This window comes from Oryzias latipes, chromosome 5 (genome assembly GCF_002234675.1).
Source record: "Oryzias latipes chromosome 5, ASM223467v1".
Lineage (NCBI taxonomy): Eukaryota > Metazoa > Chordata > Actinopteri > Beloniformes > Adrianichthyidae > Oryzias > Oryzias latipes.
Window position 1 is genome coordinate 16,301,442 of NC_019863.2, and position 26,423 is coordinate 16,327,864.

At 40.0% G+C, this 26,423-nt stretch overlaps 1 protein-coding gene across 12 annotated transcripts in view; it reads left to right on the forward strand.

Annotated features, from left to right (window-relative positions):
- Window positions 1-2,206: 2,206 nt before the first annotated feature.
- magi1 (membrane associated guanylate kinase, WW and PDZ domain containing 1) overlaps window positions 2,207-26,423 on the forward strand; it is a 118,876-nt gene continuing 94,659 nt past the window's right edge. For 6 of the 12 annotated variants that reach the window (XM_011475070.3, XM_011475075.3, XM_011475072.3 and 3 more), the window contains exon 1: window positions 2,209-2,988. In XM_011475070.3, the coding sequence (XP_011473372.1) occupies window positions 2,691-2,988 (298 nt within the window). In that variant the 5' untranslated portion in view covers window positions 2,209-2,690. Of the gene's footprint in view, window positions 2,989-26,423 lie in introns of all 12 variants that reach the window. The other 6 variants (XM_011475077.3, XM_020703285.2, XM_020703286.2 and 3 more) reach the window with 2 other exon arrangements.

The following is a 26,423-nucleotide window of genomic DNA, read 5'->3' on the forward strand; positions in this document are numbered from 1 at the left end:
AAACAAACAAAAACAAAAAAGCAACAGGTAGGCATATGACATTAAGCAGCAGAAAATATATTGAATCAACACAGTTCAAAATTAGAGTTTATATGCCTTATCTGCCAACTTTACCCATAAAATGTTTCTTAACAAAACATTAATTTACTGAGTTGGTGTAAAAAAAAAAGGTTATTTTGTGAAACTGGCAGTTTTTACAGGTGTCAAAAGCTTGTCAAGTAGCACTGAATGGCAGTTTCAGTGTGACACACTACTGTACTATGTACTGTATGTGTATGCTTTTGTTGGTGCATGGGACTAAGACTTTGCATGCAGGTTTAAACCCAAATCACCGAAACAGCACTTCATTACAGTTGAAACATGGCTGAAGCTGAATGTTGTCCAAAAAAATCCCAAAATTGTACAGTATACATACTCAAGTTGTCTTTTTGGTCATTTGTTTGAAAGAGAACCCCACAGAATAAGACCAGCTCAGGAATTTTGGTGTCACATTTTCCCGACAAAATACTAACCAATGCAATAATGAGAGATCCCAATCAACCCCTCTGCTTTTTGGACATATTTTTCATATCCTCTATATTTAACTAACAAATTGAAAACATGCTAAGCAAAATACCTTATTTTTCTCGTAGTATTGGTGTAAGGAATCCAAATGAATGTGTTTTTCATGGTGAGGTCAGGAACGTATAGTGTTCAAGCTGTTTTACCACAAAAAAACACTGCAAGTGAAGAACATACATAATTTATGACACATGTGTCCTGCCTCATATTTTATGTCTTGATCTATATTAATGTTTATTATTCTGAACTTGCAAACAGCAAAGAGCGTCCCTTGAATAAAAAAGTATTTAGCTGAACAAGTATTAATCATGCATTGCATGAATGAGGTACAATAATGGAGACACGGAAAGTTCTAAGTAAGAATACTATTTCTGTTTCCACTTCCATCCAGGCCAATAGTTTTTGTTCTCCCAAGTGTGATTCCGAGTTAAATTTAGGTTGGGAAAAGCTCATCTGCTGTTCCCAAGGTGGGAGGCTCAGCCCATTCGATCAAGCAGACTTCTCCTCTCTTTATCACAGACATCTGTCTGTCTATCTAACTGACTCCTCTTTTATTTTGATGGTTGAACATTCATCTTAATTTAAAATTTATATTGAGGATTTCCTTTTCTATCTTTTTTTCTGACACTCTTATTCTAGAAAACTAAAGAATCACTTTGGGCTTGACTAAGGATGTTGCCATCAGTGTTTTTTTGTGTTTATCTGTTGATATTTTAGAATGTAAGAGTAAGAACAGTACAGTAATTCACAAAGCAAACTCATTCATAAAATATTTGGATGAAACGAGGGACAGAACAAAGGAGTGACATCAGTAAGGAGTGGCTTTACACACAACTGAGTACTGAGGACATGGTGTGTCACCTGTCAAACTTGAAATGCTGGAATCCTGAGAGGCAGAACAACAAAGTCATCTAACCAAGTGAACCTGTAGGTCATCATATTAAAACTGAAACCACGCCCGTTTTTATAAATGATAATCTAAAGGACTCTTAAGAAGAATATAAACTAGCAATAATAAATGCTAGAAAAAAGCCTTATTATGAAGAACAACTTTTATGTTTGATATTTCTTGTTTAAGTAATCAATTTGCACTTATGCTAATAAACTAAGGTCACTCAGACATAAAAAACAGACTATGATCTTTCATTTGGGGAAGCCTAAAGCATTTCTTTAAATGTCATTTGGGACATCCAAGATAGCTCTTGCCATGGACCTCACGCATGCGCACATTACAACTTTGTTGCCTTCAAATGCTGATTACAGAGTACAGACTTTCGGTGATCAAAGTAAATTCAGACCACAGCTATTTTTCATTACCGAATAAATGAAGTAATTCATTCAATAGAAAATTCAAAAACCGTAAATATTATTAAAATGAATATTTAAAACGGTGTCAGCAAAAACAAATTGAGGTGACGGTTTGGTTTTACAGTTTGGCAAACATTTCTGAAATGTTTTTAAATTATGATTCTTAAAGTATGGGAAGTTCATATTTTTAAACATATACATATTAAAGGTTAAAGTTAAACGAAAATACACGGCTTCTAAGGCCTTTTTGCTTTAGTTGAACGACTGTTGTCAGGGGGTGTGTAAAAATTCCGACAGCCATTAAATGCAGCGCGAACAGCAACACTTTCCCAGCTCCACGGCGAAGTCCAGAATAGGACCGAGAGTCGACACACCGCACCGCGTACCTGCTTAAGAGTTGCGGACGCCTCACCAGTACCGGTAAACTCATCAGTCTGATACAGACAGAAGAGGATTTAGTCGCGGATAACTTTAATAGAGAAAGGAACACAGTTAAAGTAAGTTTTGTGGGATTTCTACACATTCGTAAGATTTAATGAGACCGATAAGGAGGACTGACTGAGCTGGACCACAGAGATGTTCTGAAATGATGGCAAATATTAAAACCCGCGCATTGAAGAGCGAAGAGCGGAAAAGTATGGCTTAGCTCCTCGCTTCTGGGAAGAGCTGTGATAACGTTTTCAGGGACACTCATGTTTCTGTGGAGAAGAAGGAAAGAAAGTTTGCTGCGCTTCACTCGGATAGTGTGAGACAGACAGAGCAGCTCCGCTCCGACTGTTCCTCCTCTCGTTCGCCTGGCTTCGCCCAGAACTGTCCCTACAATGTCCAAACCCGGGGCAAAGAAGTCGCACTGGACTTCCAGAGTTAACGAGTGCGCCGTGATTAAGGATGCACGCGGGGAGCTGAACGTGTCCCTGCGCGGCGGCGCGGAACACGGCGAGTTCGCGGTCATCGGACCGGTAAACGACAACCTGGTGATTTACAAACACGGGAGATTAAACGAGGGGGAACTACTGCTGGAAGTGGAGAACCTCTCCATTTCGGGATTACCCCTGTATGACGTAGAAAGCGTAATAAGAAACTGCAAAGGACCCGTGAGGTTGAAAACTGTCAGACCAGGTAAGTGATGATGAACGCCGAACTTTGTTCCATTTTTTTTTTTTTGCCTTTTTTGTTGTTCCTTAACTTTAAAGGGGATTTAACACATTTTTCTTTTGCCTCAAACCATCTTTTTACTCAATATTTAATTCGGCTCACTGAAAACGTAAAACTAATTTCAAAAAACGAACTTTTAAAAAACAAGTCATGCATTTCAACAAGCAATACTAAGGTGAGACAGTGGATCAATGAAGCAGGACTAGTTGTGTTAATTGAGAAAGTCGTATTATATTACACTGACAGCTTATCCTAGTGGACTAAAAGTTACAACAACCCAAGTCGCTTCAAGACAAAAATCCCACCTGTGGGGTCAAAAGAGGAGAGGAAATTGACCTCAGCTCACACTCATTGTTTTTTCAGCTTTTCCCTTTGTGTTGGACCTTTTCTGGCCTTTGAAACGGAGGAAACTGTCACAACCTTTTAGAACAAAGTTTGTATTGAAGACCAAAATACATCAGACAAAACAATAGACAGCAGCTGAAATAATTAAGCTGAGAGGAGGGGCTTTGAATATTTGATAGGAAATAGAAAACGGTAAGGATTTTCCTATCCAACCGATTTCCGTAGAGTATGACTCCTCAAACAGGCTGGACAGGCAGCATGCATTAGGCGTCAAACAGGAATGGGAACATCAGGCCGGTAACAGATCGGCACACATCGGGCCTGTTGGATGCTTTCATGGTCAGCTTGATTCAGCGGGGCGGGACAGTTTGACACTGATCTGCCCTGACAGGCTTCCAGCGTGGATGCACACACACACACACACACACACACACACACACACACACACACACACACACACACACACACACACACACACACACACACACAACTGAAAGGATGCTCAGAGCGCCTGGACAGCGACCCGGCTTCCTGTAAAGACAGGAAATAAAAGGGCAGCAACTCTTCCAGGCTAATTGCACATATTTATAACCTGCGAATGCTGGCGGGGCACTAATTTATAGGCGATGTGATGATGTGTCACTCTTCTGTTATCAAGACTAAAATAAGTCCCATCTGCTGATGTCTCTAACACTTGTACCACTTTACAAATCAATGGGAAAATCAGCAAACAGAGATGTTGCTTAAACTATCCAAGTTCTTTGATGTCCCACCCAGTGACGTCATCCGTAGAAAATGACCTGCTCCATGCTCCAGTGAAATGAAGTCAATTCGGTCGCCATTTTTTTTTGTGAACCGGACAACATCAGTAAGCAGTGATTGGTCGATGTCTGTCTGTGTCAGTGTTTCTATGACAACTGCTTTCACAAATCAGGAGTGGGCTTTTTGGAAGGCAACACCCCTAACGGTTGAAAGCAGGCTTGGGGAGAATCTGTCAAACGCTTCAACCGTTGGACGTGGGGCCCAGCAGAAACCTCATACTTTGTTGAGGCATCTGATTGGTCCGTTTTTAACTTAAACAACTTGCACTACAAAAAAATTTAATAAAAAAAATAAGACTTTGCAAGAACATGTTAAAAACAATAGCAGAGCAAGTTATTTTGATAGATGTATTGACTGAGTACTGGCTGTTTATTTCTCAATAGAAATCTTTGGAATTTTGGCTTCTTGGAGCTGGCGGGTACTTCCTATTTGGAACTCCAGGGGGGTTCTCATATACAGTCAATGCCCCCCATCCCACATTTTTTTTGTATGTATTGGGTTTTTGAAAGTCTAAACTAACTGCTTTAATGTATTTTTCTTTCAGTTCAAAATGACCTGAGGGTCTTGTGTATGAAATCTTTGCTTTCATGTTCATATAAGCCATTGAGATGTTCTGGGATCTTCCAGTGCTAGAAATCCAAAACCAGCAGTGGTTCTGTTGGAAGGAAGTGGGCCCTTGACAGTTATGCTCAAGTGTACTATTGTGCTCTTTTTTTACATGCTGAATTGATTAGAATGGGAAAGGCCAGATGAGTGACGGAGATCAGCATGTGCTGTAGTGGAGCTCCAAACAGGAGTTTGTTTTTCTCTCAGGAAAGCTGTTACTCAAAAATGTTTAAACATCCAACACAACGTTAACACAACTGTGTTGGATGTCGCAGCTCCACGTCCAATATGTAGAATAGGGTCCAATCTTCGTCATCTGAATATGAGAATTGTCTGAAAAGAAATGCCCCAGTTTGGCTTTAAAATACGTGTTAGTGTGAATAAGGTGTTTATTTTGTGGGAAAATTGTTAAATAGTTTAAGTGTTGGTCTTAACCCTCCACCTCTAAGGTTTTGCTGTGCCACAAAAGAGAGATATTTATTTTATTCTTAAAATTCCTTTTTTTTTCTGATGTCATATACCTTAAACATTAATCCCACTTGGTTCTATAATTAGCTGTTTAAAAAAATGTTTTCATTTTTTTATTTGCCTTGCCAAAAAACAGTTTTTGTTGCTAGTTAAGTAAATATGCACAAAAAAAAGCAAGTCTGGAAAATTTATATTTATTTAAAAAGAAATGAGACATTTGGAGGAAAAATATCATTTGTTTTCTTGTTACCGCTCTAAAAAAACTTTATTTTTAAAAATTCCTTGCAGTTTGTAAACTGGAAACGATCCTAGCAGTTCATTTATCACTTGGAAGAGAAGGACCAGTGTGAAAGGTTGTCCACACCCTCTCATTCTTTCTGCAGCTGAAACAATGGAAGGAAATTTGGTCTAAAGTTTGGGCCAGATTGATATCTAAAGGCTTTCCAGCTCTTTTTCTATCTTGTTTTTTTTTCTTCTCTAGAATCCATCTGGGAATGTTGGATGCCGCAGCTGTACACAACACCACATAATACGATTCCATTTCAGGTTTTTAATAATTCACACTGTGGGAATTTCCCTCCCTAATCAGCCTTAATTGGGAAAATATGCTTGGCAACAAACACCATCTGTAAAATCTAAGTGGCCTGATTTTTTATACTTGGAGCTTGTGCCACTTTCTCACTCTAATCAAGTGTAATGTGAGGAGTGGTGCTGCTGCAGCGCGTTAACTCTCTCTGATGCTGACTCTTTCTTCAAATTCTGATCACTTATGTGCTTTATTTATTTATTTTTTACAATTGTTTGAGGGAGAACAGCCATATTTTTCAATTGCAGCGCACTGTAAAAAGGTAAAAGTTGGAAAAACTCAAATTAGAAGGCTGCTGGCTGTTCAATATTTTATTGTAAAGTTTTGAAATTGAACAAGAACTTTTGAGTTTTTTAGGCTACTAGCCATTGACTGTATATGAGAACTGGACTGAGTGACCCCCTCATTCCAAACAGGAAGTCCCCTCTGGTTCCAAGTAGCCAAAGTCCCACAGACTTCTGTTGAGAAATAAACAGCTATTACTTAGTCTTCATATTTTTCAGAGTAACCATTCTTGCTCTATCTTTTTTTTGACATGTTCTCAATAATACAAAATTTTTCGCAATATTTTTTTCTGAAGTGCAAATTATTTAAGTTATTAAAAGCCAATCAGATGCCTCAATAAAAGAATGTGGTCTTGCATCGAACGTTCAAAATGTTTGACAAATTCCACTGAGCCAGCTTTCAAGTGGCGGGGGTGTGACCTTCCACCAACCACGGCTTACTGATGTCGTCTGGCGCCAACATGGCTGCGTCCATATTGCGACTGAATTGACCTCATTTTGTTGGCGCCAGAAGTAAGTCATTTTCTATTTTACACTCACTCAGTCCAGTTCTCATTTACAGTCAATGCTACTAATTTACGAACCTTTTATATCGTATGACCTAAATCTGTGGTTATATTGAGTTTTTTTTTACATTAGTGCATCGATTTCTGATAAAAAAGTAAAAAACTGTTCACTATATTCATTTGGCGTGTTAAAAACACCTCCTCTTTTTATTTTTTGAATAGGCGCTCTTAAATTGTTTAGTCAGACAAGGCATTTGGACAAAGTTCATCTTGCAGCTTTCTAAATAAAAGTCATAAATGTGTCTTGGAAAGACCTTTTAAAACCCCCTCAGACCTGTGGAGCCCCCATCGGCTCATGTCATGGTTGTTTGATCTGATGGGAGGAGATTCTAGCAGAGATCATGCTGTTTGCTTTGGGTCTGTGTCACATATGGCCCTCACAGTTACAATGCAGAGGACGCACCCTGGTCATTGCAGCTGAGCTCCTCCCATCTGTGTTTACTGATCAGGTAGTAGCTGTGGGGAATGAAGGGGATTATGTAACAGGGCAGTAAATACACAGATGCAAACCTCCCTCTCCTTCCTTCAAAATACTACGCACCCTGTCTTTATAAAACATGATTTGTTAGGATGTAGTGCTCAACATTTTATTTATTTCTATACCAGCAGCATGTCTGCAGCTGAAAATGTTTTTTTCTTAAGGCAAAAAGAATTCAACTGGGAGGCACAGTGCAAGATCACAACGAGGAGGCTTCCGTGTCACATCACGCTCTGGACGTCTTTGCACACGCCTGAAGTGATAATTATGTCTGATATGATGCATGCATGTGCACGGCCTTGCGTGTTAATGTTGACGATCACAAAAGGCCTTGGTGAATTAGAATAGAATCTCAACCTTCATTAATGGTGGTGAGTGGGGGATCATTTTTGGGATTTGGGGGGGGGGGGGGGGGGGGGGAAACAAAACGGCACAGTGGCGCAGCGTTCAATGGTGTCCCTAGGCATCAGACACACTGTTTGCGTGTTGCTTAATTCAAAAAGACTAGCTGCACGTGACGAGCCCGCACACACATGCCAGAAATATGAACCCTCCTTGTTTTCACAGTTGGCCAATAGGGAATCTCCATGCTGCAGCCACGGAAAGCTGTATTTCTTTCATAGTGGCTTTATATTAGGGAGCCAGCTTGATGAACAGGACTTGAGCTGCTGTAAATCTTTTGCAAGTTCTCCTTCATATGGAAATTGCTAACTACAGCCCACACGCTCAGATTGACATGGCTGGTATGGCATTAACTCCAGTTGGGGTGTGGATGTGCAAGCATTTCTTGATGGGATTGCATATGGAAGTGTTTATTTCCTCCCTCTCTGCAGGAAGTTGCCCCCCTCCCCTCCACCTCATCCTGTCCATTTTCTCCACCTTTGTATAATCTGACAGAGGTGGAGCAGCTTCAGTATTCCCCCTTGTAGGCTCTTGGAGGGATCCCTGGGTTTATATTAAGGCTGTGTTTAAAATCCATTTATGAGTTTGTAGGGCAGACGGAGAACCTTGTGAGGGTTTTGCCCGCTTTGAGACAAAGCTGTGCCTTTAAGTGAAGCAGGAGGACAATTAGTTACGAACTAAGCAGGCCATGAAATGCTGCCATGCAGCAGAAGCTGCGTGTGCCGCCGCGTGTGTTGGCAGTCTCTCCTCTTGTTTACTGAAGAATCGTCTTTCTCTTCCTAATTAGCTGGAGTGGAGGCTGTCCCATTGAGTGTGAATGGGAATTTGTCACACTTGGCAGTTGCAGTTACACACGCTGTCAGAGGCGGAGAAAGGCCAACTAATTTACAGTGGTGAGCGGAGCAGGGTGGGGGACACAGCGGAGGCATTTCCTTTTGAAGTCTGCTCCCATTTACTCTGCAGTTAGACAGCAGTGGAGCCTCCAAGGAATTTGACTTAAATTCCTGCAAAAGACTCTTAATTATTCGGAAACAGCCGAATTGGCAGGTCTTTAATGCATAAAGATTGATTACAACACACTGTAAACACAGTTTAGACACGGACTGTTTTCTTTAAGGTTTTATGGCAAATAAGTGTTATTTAGTGAGATTGAGTAGAGCTGGGTACCATTCCAACATTTTCTATGCTCATATCATCTTTTTCCAATCAGACTACAAAATATATTTTAACAAGAAAATATAGCATACACTTTGGTTTTGTTTTTCAGTTTTGCCTCTTTGCTCAGGCTCATCTCCACTCCAGTCATCTTTTGATTTGTTGGATCTATTTGTCTGCCAGTGGATGCATCAGAATGGAGCGGAGCAGGAGGCTAAAGGCCTGTTCACACCGGGACGAATTTCGCCGGCGATTTTCGCCGACGTTTAACGCCTCGTGACTAAACAAAGGGCACCAATGAGAGTGTGCACACCGAGGCGAAAAAACGCCAAGCGCCAAAGCGTCAAAAAAAAAAAACGCCTCGGGTTCGTTTTTTTTTTTTCGACGCGTCGCGTCGAAATCTATTCGACCAATGAGAATGGCGCTTTTGCACACGTGTCTGGAGCTTCTGAAGTTACAGTAAAACACAACTTGGGGGCGCTCAAACACAAAACTGCCTTGCTGAGCACACATACCAGCGAAGAAGTTAGATGCCAAGTAGCGTCTACACTGCCGCGAAGAAATAATGACGGACATTCTAAAATATCCCCTTACCAAGCACCAGTTGGAGCTACTGATGCTTGAAATATTCATGTTTTCTTTGTTTGATTCTGACAAGCGCGTAAATACTTGCTCTCTTCTTCTGAGTGAAAAGCGACTTTAAGAATCGTAAAGTTGCGCAGCGCCACCTTGTGTACAGGAGTATTTCTGTTTACATTAAGCGCCATCTAATGTCAGGGAATGAAATTGCATGTTCGCTCGGCTCATCGTCAGCGAAAATCGCCTGGGTGTGAACACAAAAGACGTGGCGAAAAACGCTGGCGAATAACGCCTGGCGAATATTCGTCCCGGTGTGTACGGGCCTTTATGCTGACTGTAACACCTACTGTACGTCACTGCTACAGGCTTTTTTAACCTGCATTTTTTTTGTCTGCTTCTGATGCATGATTTGAATAAAGAAATACTCAAATACAATTTCAATGACAATTTTCCTTATATTTGTCCCCCAGCATGATAAAAATGCTGCAAGAACATGTTAGAAACACGAAAAACACAATTTTCAGGGGAGTTTCTGTTCAACAAATATACAAAAAAGCAAACTCCTGAACTCGAATCAATCTGCGTAAACTGACCCACAGACAATGACAAAAAAAATGTTAATACTGAATCAAAATTCTTCTTTTGAGTACTCAATAGTATTGAGACAGTTCTGTTTCTGATGCCAGACTCAGCTCTAGGGTTAAAGTTTCCCCATGACCTTCAGCTCAGAAAGGGATGGAGTGAAAAGCTTGTTTTTGAACTGCATCTTGGTTGTTTGCTGATATTCTTCTTTTTGGATTAGACATTCACATTTATATTTTTGAGTATGTAGTTAGGATTTTTTTCTTTTTTTTTTTTGGTGCTAAACAAAAAATATGTTATTGAATCCTTTAAAATCACTATGGCAGACCCAACATAAATCAACGCAGTAGATCCTGCTTTTATTAAAAAGCTCTGGTTCTTTTGAAAGTTAGAACTTGTTTGTTTAAGAATATTTCTTCTTCTGTGATGATGTTGGCTTGTTCCGCTTTTTTTTTTTACACTTCTTAAATACAAACAAAAGTGCTAACATAATTTACTCTAATTAAAATACTACAAAAATATATATTTTTAACATTTTTCTAAATAGTAGGGTTTTATAATCTGTCAACAAACTGATTGGATTACTACGGGAAAAACAAACATCTCCTTAGGGTAAATTATTGGATCTCTACTTGATGTTTAAGTTTTATTTGGCTACTTTTGTAAAGATTTGTTTACTTTCAATGTTAATGTAAATATTAAGATTTGTTATGATGCTGTTGTTCCATCACTGGGATCTCAGCCATATCTCCCATCTAGAACCGTTTCATCTCCATCCTAAAATGGTTTTGAGAAATTTGCCAGCACATAGAAAAAAATTTAGTGGTCACACATGCTTGTGCTTCAGCTTTTTTTTTAGTCCTCTGTCAGATCATGGAAAGATGAGTGATGGCAGGGGGACCCTCTGTGTGTTTTGGTTGAGTAGAGGCAGAGTCGACAGCCAAATCTACTCAAGTCCTTCATCTATTTCCACAAAGCCAGCCCTCTGTCTGCTTTGCATAATCTCACATTTTTAAGATGCACTTCATCACATTTATCAGTGTTATAGTGAGTAAATTTTTAGTAAAGTTTCATGCAGTGATGGAATTTTATTTCAGAGAACTTTAAAATATGGCATGTAATACGATTATTTAGGAATAAGCTTCCTAAACGTTTTTATTTTGGTGTTAACGTTGAATGTATAGCTGTCTTGCTGCATTTTCACACAACCTGACCTGTTAAAAAGATTCTCATCAGTTTTAATTTACCATTCTCATTTTAAAGAAGGAAATGATGCAATGAAAATTGAGTTCTGGGTGTTTTCAACATGTTATTGTGGCATTTCGCTGACAATGGAGTAGGGGTGTGACGAATGTTTTTTTTTCTTTTAAACGTTTTTTTTGTTGTTGCAAGTTCTGCACATGGTGCGTTTTTGGAACTATAATAAAGACGTTAAACACATTCATCTTTGCTGATAATTTACTTTTTCTGCTAGTCCTGTTTTCAGACTTCAAGGGCTTCTGGGGGAAACCTTTTATTACTGTTCTCCTTCACTCCCTCTTGCACTGCGCTCTCACTGGATCGCTTTAATATTGATCGCCATTTTTGTTGCAGCGGTAATGTTAGGTTTGAGGAGTGAAGGACTGTAAACTAGCGGGAGAGCGCGTAAACGGAGAGCTCACAGTAATTGGGAGGGAAAGGGGGGTGGGCTTGTTCAGCAGCTACAACTCGGAGGCAAATTTCTGCTTAACTACTGTTGCTCTGCAGAAACTAAAACGTCATAATTGGCTAAAAACCTCATAATTATGATTATGAAAAGACCAACTGGGAATATAGCTCTAAAGATGATTGGAAGGGACTTCAACGGTGTTCGTGAGCACCAATTTGATGTGTCTTAAGGCAGTGGTCCCCAACCGCCGGTACCGGGCCGCGGGACACTTGGCACCGGGACGCACAGAAAGAAAAAATATTTTCAATTTTATTGTTTTTTTCTCTCGAAAAAAACGTTTTATTTTGAAAAGTGACCGGATTCTCTCTGTTACATCCGTCACACTTAACGCACGTCAAAGTCGCGACACCAAACATCACGTGATACACCCCGACGTTGCTCATGTGATGTTCTGTTGTTGGTGTGACGTTACGAGGACACCGCTAATAAAGTTGCACATGATTACACAGTGGATTTACGTTCATTATTATTATTGTTACCGGTCAGCGGTAAACGTGTCTTGCGTTGTACTGGTCCGCGGTGACAAAAAGATTGGGGACCACTGTCGTAGGATGTATTCAGACTGGACACATTTGGTCCACTTTAAGCGAACCAGAGTTTGTTTCCCCGATAACACGGAAAAGATTTTCAGTCTGAATACACCCAAGTGGAACCTGGTCCGGGACCAGGAACCGCTCTCAGACACATCTTTCGAGATGGTCTTAGTTCGTTTCCAATCAGATTCGGTTTGCTCCAAGTTTCCTCAGTCTGAATACAATCCGTTTACATGACGCATTGTTCTTCCGATCAGGCGTTCTTTCCGATTACTTTTGCCCATGTAAACGCAGCTATAGTCTTTCCCAAAGACCCTTCGACATGTGGACTGGGCTTGCTGGAAATTAAACTGTCAGCTGAACAGCTACTGGACTGCTGCTCTACCTGCAAACCAAAAACAACCTTTCCACTGTACTCAAACATAAAGAGTAGTCCTTCAAACAAAGACTCAAGAAAAAGAACCTGGTGAAGTTGAACAAATCAAGTAATGGTTTGAAATTCTGATTTGCTACTTATAGCTTATTTACAGTTTGTTTGTGAATGCATTTATTTAGGTTTATTTTAAATAAAAAGTCCAGGACAATGGCAGCTCCTCTAGAGTCTGGTGAGCTCTTGTTGCTCCAAATAAAAACAAAAGCTCAAAAATTGAATGTATTTTGTTGATTTTCTGTCTTCGTGGCATAAAGCAATCCCTGGTGTGCAGAATTAATGATTAAAACCAAAGAAAAAAGTAAGGAGATGAGTTTTACTGCGTGTAGTTATTTAGAGTCTTTGTAATTATAATCGCAGTTGAGTAGAATATGAGAAAGATTCTTTGGAACATAGGGTCCTTTTCCCTTACACCCCTTCTTCTTTTTTTCCTTTGTCTGTTTTTGCTGCAGGTCAAAGAATGTGTTTACTCAAATCCTACTAATGTGGTGTCTTTGAGAAGCTTTTTTCACACCATCCACTTGCTCATCCAGACAATACAATGAGTATCTACAGGCTTAGGAAGTGATCTTGATCAGGGAGATTTCAAGTTGGTGGTCAACATCAATATACAACATTCTAAAGTTAAAAAGACTTCTCATTGAAGTTAATACACTTCTTTAAGTCTTTGGCTCTGGAATCCTCAAACATCTTTATCTATTTAATTAGAATATAAGAGGGATTTCTGTTGTTTGGGCATCAAGTGAATGCTGCAATGAGCTGTGGGATCATTTTATAAAGTTTTTCTGTCATGTTTGCTGTACAGACAAACTTCTGTTGCAGCTTGCATTTTTTTTGCAGAATCCCTTTGCATCATTTCATTAAATACTTAACAAATGTGGCATATATTGTACAAGAAACTGTATTTAAATAAACTTATCTAGCTTACAGCCACCTTGGACATAATATGGTAGTATCTCACAATTACGACTCATGCTGTGTTTGCTTCAATTTAAAGAATCTCAAAAGGAGCATAACAAATATTAGATATTTTGCTGCTCTAATACAGAGTGAACTTTCAAGATTGCTAGAAATAAGGGATAAAAAAAACTACAATTTTGGCCAAACGTTATGTTTGCCGTGTCTAGTCCAAATTTCAGACACGTTTTGTCAAAAAAACACAGACTGTCAACACTCCCACAATGCATCTTTCCAAATGTTAATGTTAAATGTCTAATTACGGTATCCTAAGTTTGATTCGTCATTGTATGAATGTATAACTGATGATTCTATTGTTTTTGTGTATTATTCTTATTTGATTGCTTGAAATAAACCATTTTGAATAAAAAAAAAGTTTTAAAGTAAAGTTTTTTTATTTTAAATTTTGGTTTATATTTTAAATCCAAGTTAGTTGGTTAGAGGCCCCAGAGTTGACCAATACAACAAAAATACTAGCAAGACACAAAAAGGATACTTACCAGTAAATTAAGGTAGTAAATTAAGTACAATAGATACAATAAGTAATCGACTATATATAAAATAATAAATAAAATGGGTCATTAAGGTGTGTATTCTCAAAACTCTCCTTTAAAGGCCAATATCCTCTTCGTATTAGAGAGCACTTGCTCTTCCAAAACTGTGCAGTGAATAAATTGCACAAGTCTAATGACTGTGTCTTAATTAGACAAGCAGATGCTAATTAGCAAAGACAGAAAAGAATTGCGTCTTAATTGAGAGGTTACTTGTGTCCATTTTCCTGCTCCACTGTTTTAATCGGTGGCAGATCAGACGGTTTCGATCTCTGCAATGGAATACTTCAGTTCCATCAAAGTTTTTGTTCTTCAAATGCAGTCACCCATGGAGTGAACACAAGACTTTAAGAGCAAAACACCTCAGCAACCAAAGTGTCCAGCCTGCTCAGATCTTTTGCTAGGATGCCTTTGCTTCCTTTGTGTCGTCTTGTGGGTAAAGACGGGGAAACCCAAATTGTCACAACTGTAATTATTACAGTAATAAGTGAAGAAGAAAAACCAGCTGTCACAGCAAAAACTTGTTTCTAATGAAGTCTAAGTCTGCTAAGAAACACTTTAATCTTCTTGAATCATTCTGTAAGATTAAAAAAATAACTTTGCACATAAAAAAGCTCTATATACGGTATGTAATTGTCTTTTTTTGAATAGGTGCTTTAACTTTTGCCAAAAACTCTTTTGAACAGAAATTTTGTTCAGTTTAGTCAAGAAAACGTTCTTTCCTTTTTAGTTTCTTAATAGTAGAAAACAAATTCTCTAAAATGTTTGCCAAGGAGAATGATGTATTGACAGACGTATGGTTGGCTCCACTTGGCACTGTTGTGATTTTATTATTATTTGTAACTAAGTATTTAATACAAATACATGTGATTTATATTACTGTCAACATTTAAGCTTGTGTTTATTGTGGAATACTTCTGTTTTCACTACAAAGCATTGAATAACCTGCAGGCTGGATGTGACGTCTGTCTGCCTAAGAGCAACACCATGAGCCTGATCCCACATGTAAAGTTACGTCACGATCACAAAGTTACGTAGACCCTTCATTGCCATTATGCCTTTATTTCATGTTTGTTTATTTAAATATTTCTTCCTTGCTGTTGGGCTAATGTACTTGTGTAACACGTAACTGCATCTACAAAGATTTCATAGTGGCATCCTGTGACCTTTAGTTGTGTGTTGGGGTCAACTGTGATCGCTATCGTATAAGCCTTGTTGGAAAACACATTTGTCACATCATGAGGCATCATTACTAACACTAGAGGTTTGAAATCACGGTTACACCCATTTTTATTCATTTTTTTGCCTCCTGTGTTAAGATCCCTCTCCTGTTAATATGAATCTGATGTTTGCATGCAGTTCCTCAAATTAAGACATGGATTTTGTCTTGAGTTGTATCTTTTCTCTCTGTCTCACAAACACACTTCATGGTTTTCTTTCTCCCTGTTCTCTGCAGGAATGCAGTGTTTACATGAGCAGGCCTGGCTAAGATTTGTATATTAGTCTTTCAGGTGTCTGTTGTGTGTAACTGGCAGATACATTTCTGGCCCCATAATGCTTGGTATTCTGCTTCCATTAATGAACCCCACAAACATTTCTTCCTGTTTGATTTATATGTCGACACAATGACCTCGGGTGTCTCCTCAGTCATGATGTTGTTTATTTTTTCAGAAAAAGCATCAGATTAAATTAAGACAGAATGTTTATTGATCCAGCAGTGGCCCAGTGTAAAAGGCTTGTGCTTAAATGCTTTGCGGAGGGATTTCAATGAACATCATGCAGACTTTTGTATTGTATTGTATTGTAACTTTTTGCCTGCTCTTGGAAGTGCAGCACATCTGCTTTGTTTGCTAAATTATTGCAAAAGCAAGATGCTCCCGTGCTCTCGTCATTGCCCTCAGTCAATGAATCTTTCTGGGAAACGACAGTTCCCATGGCGATGATGTATGACACCAATCTGTTTACCGCTGTGCTTATTTTCTTTTTAAAAAATCCACTGGTGAAAATGGGCAGAGAATTGCCCCCAAACACAGAGGTCCCTCCATGTCCTCGTGCTTTAGCAGGCACCAGAGCTCATAAATTAGACAAGAAATCTAATTTCCCTGTGGGGTCCTTAGGTTGTGAGTGCGCTCAGACACACTGTTTCTATTCAGAGCTAGTTGATTTCTGTACTCTTCTTGGTGTAAATGGGCTGATAAAGGGACAGCTGGAACTGGATTGTGGCCTACTTGCCTGCTGAGTCAATGTGGACGAGTGTTACTCTGAGTCGCGCTGAGTTGTTTTGGTGTCTACTTTTCACAAGGGCATGCATATGATCAACGTTTCACCAGAAAACAGCTGGGAAATCAGACTGAAGGAATGGGATGAGCAGAAAGACTCATATTTGTTAACTTCATAAAGTAAAATACAGGTTTTAAAAAAATTATGTATTTGGTTTCCCATCCTTACTTTGCTAATTTTCTGAGGTACAGTTCTTTTACTCGTCTCCTTACTCTCTTTGATATTTTAGTCAAATATAATTTAGAAAATTGTGTAGTTTCTCACATAGTCGAAGAAAATTATGAGTAAATTGACTCATAACTGTTAAAGAAGAGATTTGGCTTGGCCACAGTGTTTTTTCTTTTCTTTCCAAATTCAAGATCGTGAATATGTGGTCCCATCTAGCCCTGAACTTAAATGTGAGTCTTATTGTAAAAAATCTTTTTCTAGAGCTTTTCTGGTCTTTTATGTTTCCGTTCTTCCATTAGGTAGACAAGGACCTCTCCAGGCAATAAATAGGATTGATTGCTTTCATTTGTAGAACCAGTAAAGTTTTGCTTGTAAAACTAAGGCCACTGTGTCAGTCCACACTTATCAACAAAAGTCTATGGAGACTTTTTACATTGAAACAGTTCTTAATTAAAAAAAAAAATTAGTTTTGTTTTGTTTTTCTCAAAGAGCAAAAGCAAAATGCGAACATTTGAAGGAGAAGTGGGTTTGCTTGCTCCACAGAACGCTTGTTGGAATCCCATGCAGCCAGTGAGGGCTGTTTCCCTGTTTATTATCGTGTGTCCCTGTTTTACTTGCAGTTAGCAGCACAGAAGCATTCCTGTGTTTAACATTCACTATATATTGTCTGCAGTAGGTGGAAAACATTGAAATGGATGAGGTTACTGTTTGACCGAAAAGTTCAAATATTTTCCAGAACAAACGGTAAATTCTTTCAATGTTGACCTAAACCTATAAAGTGATGCACTGGTGACAGAGATTTATGTCCCGTTCCGTATGTTAGTCATCTGTAAACAGTTGGATCATCACTTATTTCCATATTTTAAAAGCAAACATTAAACCGTCTTGGCTTGCTGGACGACATTGTTCCTTCCCTCAGAGCCGGTAGGACAGGTTAGGGTGAAACTGCTGCATACCTGCTATGCACCTGTCAGGCGCCGTGGGAGGGGCTCTTTGGGATGATGAGGGCTGGTTACCATTGGAGATCAGTGGCTTCCTGGAAATGCAACCACACCTGTGTGTTACTTTGTTTTCGCTTCACTCATGTCTCCTCATCAAAGACAAATTAGGTAACAGGCGATCCTTTTTTTAGTCTCATCTAAAGAAACTAAAATGAAATCAATTTGACTAAAAAGGTGAATATGTCTTTCGAGAAGAAGCGGACATGCCCAAGGTGTGTGGCATTCTCCACCCTCCAGCTCCAATCCCCACTGTTGATATGGACAGTGTAAACATAAGTGAGTAGTGTCGGGTGACCTTTTGGTTGCCATAGCAACAAAGTTCTAAATTCCTGGTCTTCTCCAGGGGCATGGATGATTACTTTAAAAAAAAGTGTCCACACATGCTTGGACAATGGTAGATAGCAGTTAGTGGGGGCAGGACCAGCTTTTAGTCTCATGATGTTGCAGGCGGATAACTTTGTTTAGCTGTTGGACTCTGAGCAGACTGCATTCCAGCCAATTCTCTGCTCAGACACCAAATTACCATCCCTGGACTCTACAGATCTGCTCAATGTTGTTTTATCGGTGTGTCTGGTTTGACTCACCTAAGAGAAGTGAAATACCTTCTACAGAGCTGGAATGTTCTGTCATTCTTGGGATGTTTTTAGGTCTACACAAATGTTGACAGGAAGCGTAATATTCCATGCATTGAACCTTCAGTCTAATTTGAAATTAGGATTTATTCTCCAAACTTTACAATGTAACATGCAGTTTTTGACTGATAATTGAAAAAAAAGATTAGCTAAGTAGAATTGATGCTGCAAATTGTATTCTACCTTTTTTTCAATCACAGGTTCAAGTATTGAATAGTTAGTTCAGTTTTGGATATAGTTTGTAAAAAATATTAATTGAAAATTGAATTATTAGTTTTCTTACCTTTTTTCTCCCACACTACATTAGTCAAATATCACTGGTATTGAATATTTCATAAAGGTTGCATTTATGGCAAACTAAAGTGAAAAAATGTCTGTGATGCAGACTTTAATATTAGGTTAGGTAACTTTTATGGGATTTTCTATAACTGATTAAAACAAAAAGGAGCATACAATGATAAAAATTATTTCTGGTTCTTTCTATTGTGGTAAAACAAATTGCACCTAATAGAAATTTGCTCAAGTAGCATTTCTTAAGAAAAGTTACAACAACAAAAAAAGCTTCAGTTTTACAGCAGATAGAAACCCGTTTACTGGAGGTTTCCACGGTAGCAACAGAAAGCGGGCTACAGATGAGGTTACCTCCTAAACATGCATGTGACCAGTGTTGGTTGTTTGTGGTCTTTCCTTATTTTTTTTGAATGCTCCCATGTGTCAGTAGAAACAAGTATTGCCATTGTGGTCTCATAGTTTTGGAGCAGTGAGGGATGTTTCTACAGGGAAAGAAAAAAAAACATTTGAGAACTTGATGTTGTAAAAACACATGAATAAAAAAGCAGGAGTTTAAAAAGTCTGTAAAACTTTTGTAATGGAGCAAAATCATCCCCTTTCTCCCTAATACAAAACACGGAGAACAGAATTTCTTTGTTCTCCATGTTGCCACAAGTTTGACCACAGGGTGTGTAGCTGTCTGCTGGGATCTAGATAACACTGTTGTGTGTGTGTGGTCCGAGTATGGATCGTGGTGTTTCTAAACCATGTTAATGATGTTGTTTTGGATGGTCTTCTTTGGAACGGTTTCCTAATTTGGGAATTTTTTCTGACGTAAATGTACTTTTGTTGATAGTCGAGCAACCTTCTTGTTGGAAAAGTTTTGTGTGTATTTTCATTACAACGTTTTAGGACAGTTGTCATTTGACAAGTCTTAAAATTTTTTCTTGGTACAATACAAATTTCTCAGTGCAGCCAAAGTCATAACGGGGACCTACGTGTATGACCAGTTTATGATGAAACATTTTAGGTGTCATGTCCAGTGGTGAGAGGAATGATTTTGTCCAAATAGAAAGATCTGTCTGAAAAAAAATGTCAATGAAGCGCAACCATCTGTTGTGGTTGGTTTGAGTCAGAGGAACAAGAAGGACATTAACATAACATCAGAAACATTGGAACATCTATCATAAGACTTAAAAGACAGGCAGCTTGATAACTGCAACTTCAATCCTCACCGGTCTAGGAAGCATGAGGAAAGGTTTGGCTGGGTAGCTCGGTTGGTAAGGTGAAAGACTGACATGCAGGAAACCAGGGTTTTGTTGTTTTTGGTTGTTTTGCTATATCTTCATGTATCACAAGTTATATTACCATCGCAATATTGATTACTAATATCACAAATTGCTGGTTATCATGTTATTGTGTAGCCCTGATAATAAATACCTTGGTATTTTGACCAATGTAAAAACTTTAGCTGATATAATTCTGCATTGACTGTAGAATTATGGTTTCCATGAACACAGCAGCATGCCCCTCTTTTGCTGTTTTATTAAATGCTGTTTTATTTATTTGTTAAATCCCTTGGTATGCATATAAAAACACTGAAAGTTGATCAACAACTAAGATGTGGTAGGCCTTTCACCAAGTTAAATGTTATCTAGCACAAAATAGCTTTGAGATTCAAGGGTTTGAGGAATCGGAGTACAGTGGTCCCTCGTTAACTGTGGGAGTTGTGTTTTTAAAGTAACCTGCAATAGTAAAAATCTGCAAAGAAGTCTATATATGTGTCAATGACTTTGGGAAAGTATTGATGTTGGAATAATCTTGGTTTTTAAAAAAGAATTTAAGTCATCGTTGTGCAAACTAGCTGTGTCATTAAGTGTGTAGTAATTGACCCGTCCAAACCTTAAGTCTGCCTTTAACTAAGGAGTCTTTCCGCAGGTTTCCCATCTGGGGTCACTCCAAGGAATTAGCACAGACACGGGAAGGCAGCCAGATTAGACTTCCCCTGCCCTTTATTTATTTATTTATTTTAATGTACCTGCTCACCTGCTACGTCTCGTTGACCTGTTCTGACCTGCTAAAATACCAGCGATACAGGGATGTGTTTCAGTGGAGCCGACATTTAGCAGATCAGCCTAGGTCGAGCTAAGAGCCTGTCACTCTATTTATAGAAGAATAACTGACAGGCAGTAAAAATGTAGGTCTGCACGAGATCACGTCCACCTGAACCAAAATGAAACTTGTGTGGCTGTTCCTACTTTAAAACCAGAAATGTCTTTGTTTAAAAATTGAGCCTTGGATTGATGTTTTTTTTTAACTTTTTTTTTTTTTTAAACTTTCGATGTTTTTTTTTTTTTTAAACTTTGGTAAGAGAAATCCATTAGTTTTAAAACTTCCATCCAGTGCTTCCCCATGTCACTCTCTAGATGATTTTTCCTTCATGGCTCAATATTAAGATGTACCGGTATATGTTTTTTACTGAGTCCGGGAACTGACATGGGTAAAATAAAAAATATTCCGTTCCCACAAAATATTTTGCTCCCTCGAAATAATTAATTAGTGCGAACTAAATAATTATTCACTTTATTAGTCATTCATAAACACGGATGTTAGGGACACTTGGATTTACAGCAGATACTTTCACATTTCTGTCTGTGTGTGTCTCAATACATTGCATGGAAGACACTGAGGATGTTTAGAGATCAGATTTATGTCTGCGTTCGTTCACGTCCCGGTACGGTCTCCGACCTGCCGCAAAAGCCGCTTTCCGCCGCTACTTCCGTGTCTCTGTGACCCACATTCGTTCAAGAGGGGGGAAAAAAAAAAAAAAAAAAGATCAATTTATTATTATCTCGATGAAAAAATCATATTATTTAGGATGCCCAAGCTTTCTGCTTCCCCATACCGCAGCGATTCTCTGGTCATGGCTCGCTCGAGCTATGTGCTACGAGCTCCGGCCCGCCGCGGAACTCTTTTGCTTGTCATGCCGGCATTCGGTCAGCTGGTTGGCTGGTAGACGGACAGCCAGCTGCGGTATGGGATATTGTAGTTTAGGGTCGAATAGGAATAATAATATTTAGGACTTGTCTTTTATTAACACACTCGTTAGCAGTCACTTAACATCCATAGGCTACATGCTACGTATCACAACATGCATCACACATATCCCAGAATGCATCTCGACCAATTAATGTGTCCCTGAAACTGTGGTGCATTCAAAGACAACAGGATAAATGTAAATCAGAATATTAAACCGTTCCCACGCGTTAATTACTCCGTGGGAATGAAATATTATTTTGTGGGACCGCTTTATTTTTTTATTTATTTTACCCATGTCAGATCCCGGGCTCCATAGTTTTTTGAACATTTCAGAATGAAATGAGATGATTTGTGGCCCTAGAGTTTCTGGAATCAATAGCAGCACAGATTACATCATTCTGCTGTCATTAGCATCCAAGCTTTCTCTCATTTTCACATAATTTCTGTCTGCGTCTCTCAGGAATACATGGCAATGGAGTACATGTGGGTCATAAAATATGGGCGTGTGGAGTTTCTCTTTGTGTTTGCGGTCGGCTTGTCACAAGTTCATGGAGCCATTAGACTTCCTCCTGGGTTCCTGTTGAACTCTTCTCCCACATTTATTTTCATGCCCTTCATCTTTTCAAGCTCATCCCATCACTTAAACATAAGAGCTCCACTCTTCTTCTACCTAATTTTTTTGTTTCACTTTTCTTGTATAAATAAGAATGACTTTTTTTTTTTTTTTTTTTTTTTTTTTTTTTTAGTTCTCCACGTTCTTCACCAGGGTGTCATTTCATCTGGCTCCTCCCATGTGCCTCTCTGGGTGACAGAGTTTCTTTGCATTCCCACACCAAGAAAGTCTATGTTTCCATTGTTTACACGACGGGTTAACCTTGAATTTAAGAAAGCGTCAAAACAAAACCTTTGGGCCGTCATAGGTAGCAACAATAGAAGTGTTTTCTTAGATTCTTCTTAAGATTTGCCACTCTTTTATCACAGCACTGTAAAATCAAGTTGTTTTTAGAACTGTTTGCAATTAAAATAATAAAAACAGTAGCTGTAAAAAGAGTGTTTTTATGAATAAAATAGGCTTATTTTTTTACATCCGTATCCATCACTGCAGTAGTTTTTAAACTTGTACAGAGCAGCAGACAGGTGGAAAATGCAGAATTTCCACCATTTATACAACTGAAGTATAAAAGGCCGAGCCCTGGAGCTGCTTCTCATAAAGTTGTACAGCCGCATAGGCGGCATGCTAATGTAAATTCTGTGCACAGCCACCCCCGTTTTTAATAGCAACCATATGTAAGACATTTTTCCTCCTCCTCCTTTTCCGTACCTGGAACCTGAGCTAAGCCACAATTACAACAACCACTTCTGTCAGTGAGCTGGTAACATGCTTGCCTGAAGAGGAGTTACTTTTTGAATTTTCTGACGTACTGTATTCCAAAACCTGAGGAGCCAAAAGCCTATATTTGAGAAGAACTATGGTTTAAAAGATAAGATTGAAAGTGCAGGGACAATTGAAATGAAAAAAAAACAAAAACTCTCCTCTTGGTTTTTACCTGCTGCAGACTCCCCAGATGTCGTAGCCAAGGCCAGTTTGATGCCGGTTGAACTAAAACTTTTAAGTTCCAGTTTGTTTTTCCACAGTGACCACACAGCCACATCATTACATCCCGTCACATGTGATTGTTTAGACTCTCTGTCATTCGGGACATGGTAATCCAAAAAGCTTCAATTTAAGAAAAGCAGTCTAAGAACTGAGGCCACGCTGCCTTAAATTGAATCTCTTCTAAAAACAGAAAGTTTGAAACTTCAGCTTTGTGGGTTGTCTTTTAAGTATTAAACTGAACAGATGTGCTTTTGCCTTTTGTTTCCCCTTACAATCTGTGACATAACATAACTTTACTTAACTTTTTTGTTTTTACAAGTCCAAAGGAATTGTAGTTGTTAAACATTTGTTACAAGAAACATGTCTTCATGCAGTTTGGACAAGGACAATAAAGCACCTTTTATAAATGCTTAAATAGACGTTATTAATAGATTAATTGTGAATGCTGGATTAAGTGACCTTGTTGCATTTATTAAAATATGTTGTAATAAAACTGGACCTTATTACGATTTTCCTTAGAATTGTATTGACAAAAAGAACATGGATATATTGATATGGTTAGGTCCCCCCCCCCCCCCCCCCCCCCGATTACTGTTACTTTTTAACCAAGTAACGTAATTCCAGTGCATTTTGAAGTGGAGAAAATGTATTGCACATTGGTGCTAATCTGATATTAAAAAAACACCTTTCTCCACACCAGGATTGGATGATTCACGTTGATCACGTAGATCAGCCATGGGTGGCGAACACGCGGCTCTTGAGCCGCATGCGGCTCTTGGCCAATGAGCGTGCGGCTCTTTGCGTTTCCTCATATTTTCTGTATACTGTGCCTAATTTCATTATTTTTTTCCCTCTTAAACCACACTTAAACCATCAGAGGGTATTAATAATAAATAATAGTAAAAGTAATTTGGCAGTGTGTGTTTTGCTCCCGACATATACGTTACCGCCAATTGCGCAGGTTACGCCCAATGCCGGAACACATAGATAAAGATTTGATGTGCGTACAGACTGTTACCCTCATGGTCAAAATGGTGAAATTCAGAGTATAAAGATAAACACAGGACTTTTCTGGAAGAACGGGAAGATTCTTACATTTTTACTGAACAGAATGGGAAGTCACTATGTTTATTATGAGCTTTTGGAAGCAGGTAAATTGTTCATGGCACAAAAGAACAAAACGTATCCCGGAGAAAATTAAAAACTCTTCCTGATCTGACTCAAATTGTCTCCTTTATTAACAAGTTGAAGCTTTTCAAAGTGCACATTCAAAACGGCAATCTGTCCCACTTTCCTTCTTTGTGGAGCTCACAGCAGAAAGCTGCAATCCAAATGAATAAAGCGCAGAACGTGACACTGCTTGCGTAACTGGACGGAAATGACTGCTGATCACTTTTCTCATCGACCCTTCTAATGCAGAGACTGACTGCCTGAGATCCCTGCTTGTCACTTATGAGGCAGCGAGAGAACCGGAGATGATTGAGCTGAAATCTCTTTGTAAGAAGGCCCTGTTACATTTTGGAGAACTGAAAAATACCCATGTGTAAAAGAGCTGCTCTCAAGCTGCTGTCGACGTTCTCCTCAATATATGTCTGCCGGTCCCTGTTTATTACCTTGAAACACGTGAAATCAAGGCATCAGTCCGTTCTGACTGAAACTCACGTCAAGGAACCGATCAGAGAGGCTACGACTAGCCTGGGGGTTAGCCCTGCCTTCAGCCCCTAAGGATCATGGGAAGTGGGGAATCTTGAGTGTTAAACCATGAGCCAGGTAGCTGTGAGCAGAAGTGACTTGCATGCCATTTGGCTGAATGTGTGTGTGTGTTCTAGTTAATGGGCTCTTAATGTGGACAGAGGGGGGAGCGAATAACGCAGCTAATGGGAACTTCGTACTTGTTTGCTTTACCACATTGAAGAATAAATTGAGTCATTGCTATGTCTCAACATTTAATAAATTATTTTCTTTTGATGCAAAAAGTCAGTCATTCCATTATAAATAAAAAAACATATAAAAGCAAGATATTCAAATGAAGGTACAAATTAATTTAAGTTGCACACAACTGAAATGTAATGTATTTAATGTGTTATGGAAAATAATATGGCTTTAATTGCGTGTTTGTGTGTGTACGTCTTGGCAGGTCAGTATGTGGTGTGGCTCTTTGACTCTCACAGTGAAAAAATGCGGCTCTTTCCTCTCTTTCGGTTTTACTTGCACCTTAGACATGTAGGGCCCTTGGTAGGGGGGGTGCTTGGACATCACTGCCAGCAAGCAGCGGATGTCCTCCTAGCACCCTACCTGCCAATTTTAACCGCACCTTAGACATTTAGGGCCCCTTGGTGGGGAGGGTGAGGGGACGTCACTGTGAGTAATCAGGAGATGTCCCCTTAGTGCCCTACCCGCCAATTTTAACTGCACCCCCCTTAGTACACACACTCCTCCCCCCTCAATATATACATCCCAACATAAACACACACACATGCACACACACACCATCTCAAACACACATACACGCACACACATTTTGCAAGGAAGGTGGGACCTGGGTCCATCTGTCCCCTGCCTCTTCCCTGGTGGGGGGTGCGGGCCCCTTTGCAACGGCGGTCGTGTCCCCGGGGTGCCGGCTTCCTGGGCCCGGCGGTGCTCTCTCCGCGCGGTGGGGGAGTTCACATTACATCTGAGCCGGGGGTGTCTGGCCCCTGGGGGGTGGGTTCTGGTCCTTGCTCCTGAGTGCTGGGCCCCGCCAAATTTCCAACTGTGGCCGAGCCTGGTCGGGCCATATTTATTTATAACACCCCTTGTGGGCCCTCTTTTTTTTCCCCGGGGTTCCCCCCTCCTGGGCGGGGGCGGCGGGCCCCCTGCCTCGCTCCTCCCTGGACCAACCGTGGGCCGGGCGGATGGCTGCCTGGAGTGCGGAGCGGGTCTCCCTTGGGGGGTCCTGGCTCGTACCTGGGGTTGGGGCGGGGGGATGCCCGGAACTCCTGGGTGGTGGTGGGGTGCTCGTTTGGGGCTGTGGGCGTCCTTCTCCGGTGGGGCTCTGCGTTGGGTTCTCCCGGCGCGGCGGGGGGGCTGCTCTCCTGGTTGGGCTGGGGCGGCGCTCTCTTTCCCTCCGTGCTTCCCTGGCCTCTGGCTCTGGGGGCCTTGCGGCGGCCCTGCTGGCCCTGGCCTGGGTGGCGGGCTTGGTCGCCCGGGCGGCGGTTGTTCCCTGCCGGTTCCCGTGTGGCGTTGGGGGGATTCCGGCTGCCGCTGCTGCTGCGGTGGGGGTCTTGGGGTGGGGATGGCTGGGCACTCTCCCTCCTTCTTTTCACGTTCCACCATCCATTTTAGAAGAACATAAAACCTCACCTGAGCACTGGTGTTAGC